General features: G+C 42.6%; 1 protein-coding gene across 1 annotated transcript; it reads left to right on the top strand.

Moving 5' to 3' along the window:
• Window positions 1-331: 331 nt before the first annotated feature.
• LOC308155864 (tubulin alpha chain, testis-specific-like) lies at window positions 332-11,676 on the top strand (the record flags this gene model as incomplete). The annotated part of the gene is made up of 5 exons (XM_080529231.1): window positions 332-387; window positions 10,106-10,214; window positions 10,321-10,476; window positions 10,646-11,173; window positions 11,383-11,676. 5 exons carry the CDS (start codon window positions 332-334, stop codon window positions 11,674-11,676), a joined length of 1,143 nt encoding a protein of 380 aa, XP_080385357.1.
• Between the last annotated feature and the right edge of the window lie 968 nt (window positions 11,677-12,644).

The following is a 12,644-nucleotide window of genomic DNA, read 5'->3' as shown; positions in this document are numbered from 1 at the left end:
CATAAAGTGTCTACAAATGGTCACAACGTCATTATCACGGAGGTATGCGACCGACCAAGAGTGCATTGCTGTCAGCTAAACGTAATGTTTGTAACCTGAATACAGTATGGAACAAAATGTATCACATGAATCATTTCTTTAGATATACACCATATCTGAAAAGACATTCACCTGGCAGGCTGACAGAAGATAATGGTAATACTGGTCAGAGAACAGAGCTCCAACAGTATCTATATATCTAGATGAGAAGAGGAGAAAAAGGAGGTGGAGAGGAGACGAGGAGGAGCGTCTCGTGGTTACGCCGGGCCCAGAGCACCAGTGATTGAGAGTGATGGATGACGAGTACCACCACTCCCAGCCCCAGGCGAACGCCCCCCCCGCGCCACAGTTCAGCTCATCAATACTGACTGGTCTGATTTTAAAAAAACACTCTCAGGTGCAGTGATTAGAAAACTCACTACAGTTGATCAATCCTGGGGGTTTAATGCTTCTCTGAATAATGGATGACGGACGATTTACAAACAGTGTGGTTAGAGGCTGTACAGGGTGGAGACTGCCAAAGCCCAACAAACACAGGCGCCATGCTTTATTGATGGTTTCGTGAACCATCCGGAAGAACCAAGTGGTCTCCTGATTCAGTACTTTGAATTGGTCACTTCTCGATGAGGAAATACAGTACAAATCTCCAATCATGTTTAGTAGTGTGACTACTACAGCTTTGGGTGTTGGGCTCCCGTCACTATTCAGAGTGGTCAGCCTGCTCCTGGGCTGTCTTGCTGCATGGTTGGGCTAAGAGACTCACAGGAGAGCAGGGAGAGGAGAGAGAGAGGGAGAGAGAGGGAGAGAGGGAGAGAGAGAGAGAGAGAGAGGAGAGAGAGAGAGAGAGAGAGAGAGAGAGAGAGAGAGAGAGAGAGAGAGGGAGAGGGAGAGAGAGGAGGGCGGCTGAACCTCGGGGGCATCGTTATGAATTACGGCAGTGCACTGCAGACGGGCAGTCTGCACGCTTAGTCCCTCTAACTTCGTTTGCTCCGTTCACCTCCAGCCCGGCGCACCCCCTTTGATCTCCGCCACCATTAAGGCTAATGGCCCTTGTCTCGCACAAGCTGTTGGGAGCTCGTTAGGGGGGGCCGTGGGGGTGGCGGGGGGGGGGGATACAGACGCAGCCTTAATAAATCATTGATAATGCTCCAGAGGCCGAGAGAAGACTGAAACCATATGGGAGGCTGAGTGATGCTGATTCATCAACACAAGACTTAGAGTTTAAGAGTTTAAATCTGCAGATTTTGCCCGTTACAGGACACTGCTGTCCCAGGGCCCTTATGAAGAGCGGGATATTAAAAGGTCAGGTAGAATGACGTTCTACCCACAGAGGTCTCGGGGGGGTAAGCCTCCTGTATTGGGATATTTAGATGTGCGAATCTGCGGAGGAAGACGATGTGCTCTGATCTGATCTATTGGGGGGGGTCATGACGAGGAGGGAAGGAGGAGTGACTCCAATCATCTCATGGTGAAAAGGGAGAGTGGTGACCTCTAATCTGCACCCACCCATACACACCCACCCTCACACACACACACCCCTTTACTCCAGGGGTTAGTGAGTCATACCTGTAATCAGAGGCTAGGATGTGGAGCGAGCTGTCATTGTGACCGCTGGAAGGTTGTCAAGATTGGGATTCTCTTTTAAGACACGGAAACTGTGTAGCAGCTAGGCACAGACCATCATCGTCAATCAGATTCAGATTCAGATTCAATGTAATCTTCTGCATCTAGCCAGATACTGCAATAGTGCATAGTGCAAAAGCCATAAAAGTGTGGACAGATATATGTACAGTGTGATATCATCATGCACTGAGCCCCACTACCTGATAACCGCGGACCTCGGAAGAAAGTGAACAGAGACAGGAACAGTTCACATAGAAAGCCTTTTAGTTCAACTAGGTCATCAATAGATACTGTATTATTATACCAGGTTTGGGGCGAGACAGAGAGCTTTCATAGTGTATCCTGGGGACAATTAGTGCAGTAGCCATTAAAATAAGTATGTCCATCTAAACCTATTATGTGACTTAAGTGGCAGTCATGTTACCCAGTGGCTGGAGGATGGCTCCTGTGCTGATTAACTGGCAGACATATTGACCCTTCTGACCTCTCTAAGCCCTGGGGGGAAAGGGGGGGGGACCACTGTCATGAGCGATCAATCTGACTATCCCACTGCACTGACTGAGCAGGGAGCTCTCCAACTCGCTACACATCATCAGACATGCACACACACACAAACACACACGCACACACTGTTTACAGGGAATAGTAAAACATGACGATAGTCTGTTTACATCGTTTGATAACGATGATTTATGACAAAAGACCTCTTCCACAAGCCAAAATGATAAAAGTGTCGATCCACAGCTAATAAATCATGTCAAGGTGTGCCCACCACCATATGAGCGGGAACAAGATGTAACATGTGGGACTCCTTCCCCACCCTGCAGCGCAGATTATGTTGGTGTGTAGGCTAATGAAATATAAAAGAAAAACGTGCAAAAACCTGCCGTTGTTCCTTTTCAGATAGGGTTTCACAACGGCAAAGAACCGTTCCGGTTCACATTCTCGAACCAAGTCTGGAACGGGCCGGCGTGTTCAGACCGAAACTCAATTGGTTCGGAGACTGAAAAGTTGGTTCGCAGCCGGAATCAAACAATTGCGGTTCTCAAGCGGGAACCAAAACGTAGAACAGTCACGTCGTCAGTGGGTGTATCATATTCTAGGCAGCAAAAACCAGCAAGAAGGAAGGAGACAAAATGAATGAATAAATGAATGAATGGTCTTTATTTGTCATTGCTATAGTACAGGTACCAAACAACGAAATTTGGGAGGGGTGGCTCCCCTGGTGCTAGGAAAGAAAAAAAAAAAAAGAAAAAAAAAAAGAAGGGAAAGGAGCTGGTTTACATAAATAAAGGCTATGTACACTATCCACTATACTATACTGTACAGATAAAACGACTAGGGTTGTCATATTGCACATAGTGTTATTGCACATTCATTTAAAGTGTCGCAGTTTGCAGGCTTGAAATGTACACATTTGTGCCTCAGCACTACACTTGATTTTTTCAATCCAGCAGCTGCCATCAATCCGTCCAGACTGTCCAGGGCCCAGAACCTAGGTCTTTGCTGTGTTCAGGGCCTGGATGGCCCTGGGGTAGAAGCTGAGCTTCAGTCTGTTTGTCCTTGCGGCCATGGTCCTGTACCGCCTTTTCGAGGGCAGCCGGGCAAAGTGTTCGTACCCAGGGTGGGATGGGTCTCTGGAGATCTTGGAGGCCTTCCTGAGGCAGCGTGTGTTGTACAGCTCTTCTGGGCTGTTCTCACGACTCTCTGTACCGCATTTCTCTCTGCGGTTGTGCAGCTGGAGAACCAGTTGCAGATGCAGTAGGTGAGGATGCTCTCCACTGCGCAGCGGTAGAAGGCCACCAGTATCTCCTGCTTGTTGTGTTCCTTCCTGAGGACTCTCAGGAAGTAGAGTTGTTGTGCCTTCTTGATGGTGGCTGCTGTGTTGTTCTTCCAGGACAGGTCATCCTGTATGTGCACCCCCAGGAATCGGAGGGTTGAGACTCTCAATAATCTAATAAGCCATTTCTCTTCCAGCAATGGAGCAGCTGGTTAGTAAGAGAACGCGTGTAGAAGGTGTCTTTTCTTTTGTTTAATAGAAAATAGTGTTTCTTTCAGATACTGTAGTAGAAAATATTATTCTCATTTCCAGTGAAGTAGCTGGCATCTAGTTGACATTTTTGTTTATCCTGCCCCTTCGATGACACGGATGGTTCTGGTTACACTGGTATGAACGCGGGCTGGTTCCCGAACGCGAACCGGAACTGTTCTTTGCCGGTGTGAAAGCCCTAACAGAGAGGTCTGATATCAGTGCTTGCAATGTTTGATAAACCTGTTTATTGGCGCACCTGATGCTGAACGGAGAACTTTGAGCTCACCGTGTTTTTTCACGAAAGATCTAAATAGTTTATGGTCAGAGACAGAAAGGGAAACAAAGATGCCTTTTTTCTGATTCTGTTCTCTCTCAAATTGGTTGAATCTTCAATTTATTGTTTGAAGGTTTTTTTTTCTCAAACTGAAAAAACAAAAGCTTATGGGTCTATTATGAATACTGCCTGAAGGTCAGACTCAGAACAGTGAGATGCATCTGAGAGCATCCTACTGGTTGCATTACATTAATGTATCATTTACAATGAATCTCATTGCCATTTGACTTATTGGTATAAAAGAAGACCATCAGAGGACAGATCGTTTGATTATACCAGGGTGCTGGCTGTAACAAAATACATGACTGTTATAATCCGTTTTGCAGTGTTATGAAACAAGAGTGAAACATTTAACTTAAAGTGATTCAAAACACAAGACTAACATTCACACTCCCTCTGCAAGGAGGAGTCAAAATCATACACACACTACAGGTAGTAGCAACACACTAAACCAACCAGTAGCTTAAGCTAACAAGCAAGCTGCACTGGGCTTGACATTAAGCTTTTTCAGGTACTTGTCCTTCGGACAAGTGAACTTATCTTTTACTTGTCCGAGAGCTCAAGTTACTTGTCCAAATCCAAAGATTTTGAAAAAGCAATAATATGAATAATAATATATTATACTCTCACCGGCCACTTCATTAGGTACACCTTTTCAACTGCTTGTTAACGCAAATATCTAATCAGCCAATCATGTGGCAGCAACTCAATGCATGTAGGCATGTAGACATGGTCAAGACGATCTGCTGAAGTTCAAACCAGCATCAGAATGGGAAATAAAGGTGATTTAGTGACTTTGAACCTGGCATGGTTGTTGGTGCCAGACGGGCTGTTGCGTGATATTATAGTGTCAATATGGACCAAAATCTCTGAGGAATGTTTCCAGCACCTTGTTGAATCTATGCCACAAAGAATTAAGGCAGTTCTGAAGGCAAAAGAGGGGGTCCAACCCCAAGGTGTGCCGAATGAAGTGGCCAGTGAGTGTATGTTTATGCAAATAACACATTTGACTACTATTGATTTGATAATGATGTATCCTTAATTTTCTAATGTATTCAATATGTTGTAATTATTTAAAACCCCTAACCCTAACCCTTTTAAATTAAGATTGGCCACAAAAGGGATGAATATCTAGGAATATTTACAAAACATGTTTGTAATAGTCTCTCCCCAATGGAAGCAATCTTATTTGCTAGCTTTTGGATAGTATCCTATATTCAAATTGAGAAATCTATAATTAGTGTCATTCTGAAGTTCGTATTGCGATGTGCTGGTCTTAAAACTTCAAACCTAAAATATACGATCGCATCGAACTACATGAAAATAAGCGGCATTGAGAAGAAGCGAATATGCGCATGTTCACGTGAATGGCACTAGTGACAGGAGGAGACCCACAACACTATGGCTGCGTTCGTAAACTCGCAGCGAGAATGAGGCGAGTTTTTTTTTTACTATTCAGATCGGAAGGAGGAATTCATGTTTGCAGATATTAATACATATTGATTTCTTTTTTTGTTTTGACTTGTCCATCGGACAACTGCAGGAGGAAGTCCACTTGTCCAAACATAAAATGTACTTGTCCCGGACAAGCAGACAAGCCATGTCGAGCCCTGTAACACACTATGGCGGTAACTTATGCTAACTAGCAACAAACACACAGAAATATATACTATAGCAGAACCCACAGTAACAGACTAAACGTTTAACCCCCCACACACACCTCTCAAGTTGTGGAACGGCCCACTGGCACCATCTGAGTGTCTCTCCCAGCCTTTTATCCTCCACCTCCACCCTCGGTTGAGGATTGAGCACAGGTGTGCCCAATCAGGCCGTCACCATGGCAATAGGCAGGGAGGAAGGACAATCACCAGGGAGAAACACAGGGAACAAACAGAACACAAACTCAACTATTCATACTTCGTAGGATCAGAGTTTATCATACATAATATGTCAGCAAACTGGGTAACATGGAGCAACATATGCCTAGATTAGTGACATGGACTCTATGACCCTCATTAAACAGCTCCCCCGCCCCTAAACAATATTATTCCCAAAGCCTATGATCACAGATTTGCATGGTTTTCCATTTACCAATAAAATAATGTGTATTCATTCATAAGCATTGATGAAAATTATATATTTTTTTCATTGATTTTATAATCTAACCCAAAGATGAACGAATCAGTCTCTAAACCCAACAGTCATATTGGCCCACACAGTCATCTGTTTTCTGTCCATGTGTCAAGACTGCATCTTTTTAGGTGGTCAACAAAAACCATGATTTACAAATGATTATACACTAGATTGTGTGAGGACCAGTTTATGAGCTGGTTTATGATTAGAAAGGATCCCTCTGGAAATCCCTGTGAGTGCTTTTTTCCGAACTCTTCTGTTAAGATGGCACTGGCTCTGGTTATTCCAAGGCCTGCTCTGAAGACATGGCTATGCTTGGAAGCACCAAAGCATCAGATGTGGTTTCCTTCAAAATAGCTAATTCGTATAGCGGTTCTTTCAGGATGTGTGTGTGAGAGAGAGAGAGAAAGAGAAAGAGAGAGAGAGAGAGAGTTTTCTTTATCAGAGGATCGACTTATACAGAGACTTTTTTAAAATGTAAAACTCTGCAGAGAAATTGGGTTTAGGGACTGTGTTTCGTCACTCATTGCAGGAAGTGGTGTCACCTACAGGGTGGTCTTGTCGATACCAAGCTGCTGGATCCAGAGAACATGTGAAGGGCACAGGAAAATCTATAAGCCTAAACAAAGGGGGTATTCTGCTTTCAAAGCCTTGAGAAGTCCCTTGTCTGTAGTGTCCGCCTACTGAATTTGAGCAGACGGCAGGAAGTGTGACTGTATTACCACAACAGTGGCTTTGTGATCAGATTAGGCTGTAGGATGTCATAAAAAAAAATATGGTTCAAATAAATTTGTACCGTCCTTCCCTTTCCTGTCAAGAATAGCCTCTGATTTAAATGTGTCTTTCCTGACCACATGATTATGCAAAAAGGATTTGAAATTAAAAGGGCAGCATGCGAACCCACTGAGAGGAGACAGTGAACAGGCACAGGACTTTGTTGATCTGAAGCCCTTAGTTTCCAGAGGATGGTAAAGAGAGGAAAACCTTGAAAGCTTAGTCAGTCTTTTGATAGAACAATGAGTTATGTTGGGGGAACAGGGATTTTCTGTAAATGAAAGCCAGCAGGAACCAAAGAAAGAAAAGTGATCCCCAGACAGTTCCCAAAGCCAATCCAGCCAAAGCCTAAACAGCTTTAGTAAACCATAATCATGCTGGCTAAATCGTGGTCATTTAGATAGAACATTTTGCTTTTGGTCTACTGAGTCATGCACAAACCTCTACTGCTATTCATGGGTTTCACTGTCTTTGAGTCATCCTGCCAGATTTCATTAATGTCACCAATGAATGTAGCAACAAACACAAGATGGATATAGTGATGCATGTCCTGTACTTTATGGAAACGAATGGACAAAGAAGAAGGTATGTCATCTCCCTGCAATTTACAACCATGATCTTCTGAGAATGCTGTGAGCTGTTTTTTGTGTGTTTTGTTTAGGGTAATCCTTTTTCCATTCTCATGGTACCAGCAGATCTTGTACCACATGCAACATCTAGAGCTCATAGTTTTTTTTTGTTAGACATGTTTTATAAACCAATTGGATTGAAGATAGATGTGGGCTACTCTTCCCCTCCATTTTCTTCTTGCTCTATGCTCCTACAGGCGTCTGTTAGAATACCATCACTGACACCTCACCTCTTGTCCTAGGAGGTCATTGCCACCAACACCTCTTCATCCCAACACGTTTTCAATTAGCCCTGCAAATCCACCCACCTATCTCCCACTGAGAGCCCAACACCTCCGCAGTCAAAGATCTCTCTCCCTGCAGATGTTAATGCACACACACTCAGGGTAAATAAAGGCACACACTCCAGCAGAGCAGTGGGGGGAGAGGTGTTTCCTTGTCAATTCGTCGCCATTACCGAGGGTGTCTGCTTAGGGGCTGTCATGAACACTTCACAATCACTCATGACTGGAGATTGTGCAGCTTTCAACACTTTCCAATGGAGGGAAAACACATCATCACGATGAACATGGGTTGAAAGTTGAAACAAGTCGAGTGAAATTAAAGCGTCTTCAAAAGCGCCCTCTGGTTAGCAATGATTTGTGGATTTGTAGGACAGAATCCTTTCATAATTCGATTTTTATTTATGTCAGATATGAGTTTCATGCCATATGGAGATGATTGTGGTTGAAAATGTCCCCTTGTCACCACATGTCGCTCGTTTGTTGTGAACGTCTCTGAGTTTGGTGTGCGCACTTCGCTTTGAACGTTGCATCCATCCTTTCGACCGACCATCTCATGACTCCAATCCCTTGTCTTTATTGACATCTAGTGGACAGATCATGATAATGCAGCTGCCAAGAGCAAGTCCACTCACCAATACCTGAGGTTACAGTTGCATATCAACCTCTATGAAAACATGACGTAATTGTCAATCTGCCATCATTATTTTGTAAATAAAAGAATAAACTCCAGTAGTCTATTTACTATTAAGACTACTAGAGTTTATTCTTTCATTTACGAAAGATTGATTTCTTTCTTGTGTAAAGGCTCAGCAACTTTTGAGAATCTATAATAAGACTATATAATATAATAATAATATAATAGGAGGTGGTGGCACCCTCTCAATGATATTTAGTATTTTCTTTGATACTAACCTCTGAACTAAATCTGTTATTAAAGAAATAAATACAGTATAGCATGTCATGTTTATTTGCGTCCATGACATTTTATTAAAATATTGTTCACTTATTGTAAATCTTCTACACTATGCACTTTAGGTGCATAATATGGTCATTTGTTCGAATGGTAATTTACATTCATGGTACATTCCTTCTCAAAGGAAATATCTTGCAAATTCCCTCAGCCACTGTTTCACCCACATAATAACCCCAGACTATTAAATTGTATTTATTTTACAAGCACAACAATGCAAACAAACAATTAGATACATTATGTTTAACATAATATTGTTGTCTGTCAATCCTTGCATTTAGAGTGCTGCATGAATTTGAGAAGGGTTATATTTTCCCAGTCCCATCTAGCTGTCAAATCTAAATGATCATGTGCAATGTTGATTTATTTTCCCCACTTAGATTTGAGTCCATTTTTAAACAACTTACTGAAAGGTAATCAACCCTATGTCATGGGAACATAACATGATATGTTATATGCAGCATACTGTACATTTCACTGCAATTTCAATTTCACAAATGGACCCCTGCTGATGCATTATTGGATCTGTGTTAAGCTCAAAGTTAAAACCAACTCTATGTTACATTACAGTTATTATCTAGGTAGAACATAAGCATTTTCAGTTTGGAACAAGGGCACAGTGTACTGAAGTTGACTGTTAAGATCGCAACAAAAATAGCCATAACATGTATAACCACAAGATGTCCCCAAAGATCATATGATTTGAAGCCCTATTTTACACTGCAGAGAGTGCCATACATCAGTGACGCCATCTGACGGTGACCTAAATGCGCCTGATTGGAGTTCAAAAACAATACATGAGACATGAATAGGAAAACTTTATTGTGTTCAATGAGTAATTCGTATTGTTTTCATGGTGAAGTGAACTGCTAGAACTGAAGCTAAAGCAGAATTAAGTGTCAGAATATTAATGTGTGCAATAAGGAATGAGTACTAGTCCAGGACTGATTATTCTAATATAATAATAATAATAATAATAATAATAATAATAATAATAATAATAATAATAATTATGTGATTGCACAATTGATTTATACTGTAGCTGGTTTGGCTGGGGGACTTGGGAGCAGAGCCTCTTTCTCAATATTGATATTGAAAATCTCTGCCTGAAGCTGAACAAAGCCCTTTTATGTAAAAGATTCAGGCTGTTTCCAGCCAAATACATGTATTATTTAATTTCGAAGGAAAAACAAGTAGATTGGTCCAATCAAAACAAGACAACCGAGTAACAGCCGTTAGTTTTTTTTTTTTTTTTTTTTTTTCCACTTCATGGTCCAATGGTAAAAGAGAGCAGCTGATCACCGGGAAGGAGGATGCCGCTAACAACTACGCCCGAGGCCACTACACCATCGGTAAAGAGATCGTGGACCTGGTGCTGGACAGAGTTCGCAAGCTGGTTAGTGTTGTCATGGTTTGTTAACAATTGATTGTGGTATTGCGCTTTAAACCTGTTAAAGGCCCTGATTCACAAACCCCCTGCCCTGTGATTTTACTGTCCCCAGTCGGATCAGTGCACTGGGCTGCAGGGCTTCCTCATCTTCCACAGCTTTGGCGGTGGAACTGGCTCAGGCTTTGCCTCTCTGCTCATGCAGAGGCTGTCAGTTGACTATGGCAAAAAAAAAAAAAAGCTGGAGTTTGCCATTTACCCTGCTCCTCAGGTATTGCAGTGCTTTGGGATCACCATTTCAGTAGATTATTTGATAAATTGCAGTCATTTATAATTTATTTGTATTTCCTGAAATGAATTTATCATGATCCGTACGTTACATTTTTGGGGGGAGTATCTCTCTAAAAGTAATTTTCTCTACTCCCTTTGTATGTGTTCAGGTGTCCACAGCAGTGGTGGAGCCCTACAACTCTATCCTGACCACCCACACTACACTGGAGCACTCGGACTGTGCTTTCATGGTCGACAATGAAGCCATCTACGACATCTGCTGCCGCAACCTGGACATTGAGCGGCCGACCTACACCAACCTCAACCGCCTTATCGGCCAGATCGTCTCCTACATCACTGCCTCACTCCGCTTTGATGGAGCGCTCAATGTGGACCTGACCGAGTTCCAGACCAACCTGGTGCCTTACCCCCGCATCCACTTCCCGCTGGTCACCTACGCGCCTGTAATCTCAGCTGAGAAGGCCTACCATGAGCAGCTCTCTGTGGCAGAGATCACCAACGCCTGCTTTGAGCCCGCCAACCAGATGGTGAAGTGTGACCCGCGCCATGGGAAGTACATGGCCTGTTGCATGCTGTACCGTGGGGATGTGGTGCCCAAGGATGTCAACGCCGCCATTGCTACCATCAAGACCAAACGCACTATTCAGTTTGTAGACTGGTGTCCTACAGGCTTCAAGGTAAACACCCATTTGAAGCTCATGATTCCTGCACACTGATTTTTATTCTCCCAAAATGTGTTTTGTGTGCAAATTAATCATGATGCCCACTTGAAATAAAACAAATAATGTTGGTATATTTAACTACTGCAGTTGATCTGTCTTTTAACCATCACCTGAATTTGTAAGTATGATTGTTGGTTTCTCAACTGCTTGTGTCCTTCCTGCAGGTGGGCATCAACTACCAGCCACCCACTGTGGTGCCAGGGGGAGACCTGGCCAAGGTCCAGAGGGCGGTGTGCATGCTTAGCAACACCACGGCCATCGCTGAAGCTTGGGCACGCCTTGATCACAAGTTTGACCTGATGTACGCCAAGCGTGCTTTTGTGCACTGGTATGTGGGCGAGGGCATGGAGGAGGGAGAGTTCTCAGAGGCCAGAGAGGATCTGGCAGCCCTGGAGAAGGACTATGAGGAGGTGGGAGTCGACTCTGTGGAGGGAGAAGCTGAGGAAGGGGACGAGTGAACCCACTCATTCAACACACATTTTGTTTTTACCGTTCTCTGCTAATTAATAAAGTTGTGTTTTGTTCCCCCATGCGTTATTTTTTATCATGTAAAAAGTTGAAGTTAAGTGGGTATTCAGCTTGGAGTTTATACTTAAAACTTGAAATATATAATATATATATATATAATGACCTGCTTCTGTGATGGTGACAAAGAGGATAGGCCACAGAATTAAAAAAAAAAAATCTTTAAGGACTTTTGAGTCTGGGATGGGCACTGACCATCCAGCTACAGAGGACCAACACACTGGTGAGTTAAAAACATTTTAATTGGTTAGAATTGAAAGTGGGTAAATTAGTGAGCTCACTGTTTTTCCCATAATTTATACATGAAGCAACTACCAAGGGGTTTGGATAATATCCCAATAGTTTTAACCTATTTATCTTCAAAAAATGAGCTGTGGCTGTTTTCAAGTGTCTTTTTTTTACTGTCAAATTCAGTTGGAGGCACCTCAATCTTGCTCCCATTGTAGTGTGAGTGCTTACACATGCTGCCCTATGGATAGACAAGTGCAGAACACTCCTCTTGAGCTTGTAAAACACATCTTATGGAAGAAAAAGCTATTACATTTGAAACAAAAACATTGTTTATTCAAGACACTGATATACAGTCACATTGAAGGGAGGTACTGCAGTTTGACATCAAGACTGGGCATACAATGATGTTGACTTTGAAGGATCTGAAGCCAGAGATTGACATGTAGCAAATGAATCATTTCAATCAAGTCATTACTTATAAAGACATTTGCTTTACAATAGTAGAACTGAACATGCCACTTTCCTGGAAAACCCAGTGCCTATTTTTGCGTAACAACATGTATATATATTTTTTTTTTTAATGAATAAAAATCATTAGAAATAACCCCCATTAATCATTTATTAAACCTATGCATATACAACAACAGTTACAATATTTTCAACACTACTG

The sequence above is a fragment of the Nansenia antarctica genome, assembly GCF_963989245.1.
Source record: "Nansenia antarctica genome assembly, chromosome: 4".
Lineage (NCBI taxonomy): Eukaryota > Metazoa > Chordata > Actinopteri > Argentiniformes > Microstomatidae > Nansenia > Nansenia antarctica.
The sequence above is the reverse complement of the archived record's forward strand: the minus strand, read 5'-3'. Positions and strand labels throughout refer to the sequence as shown.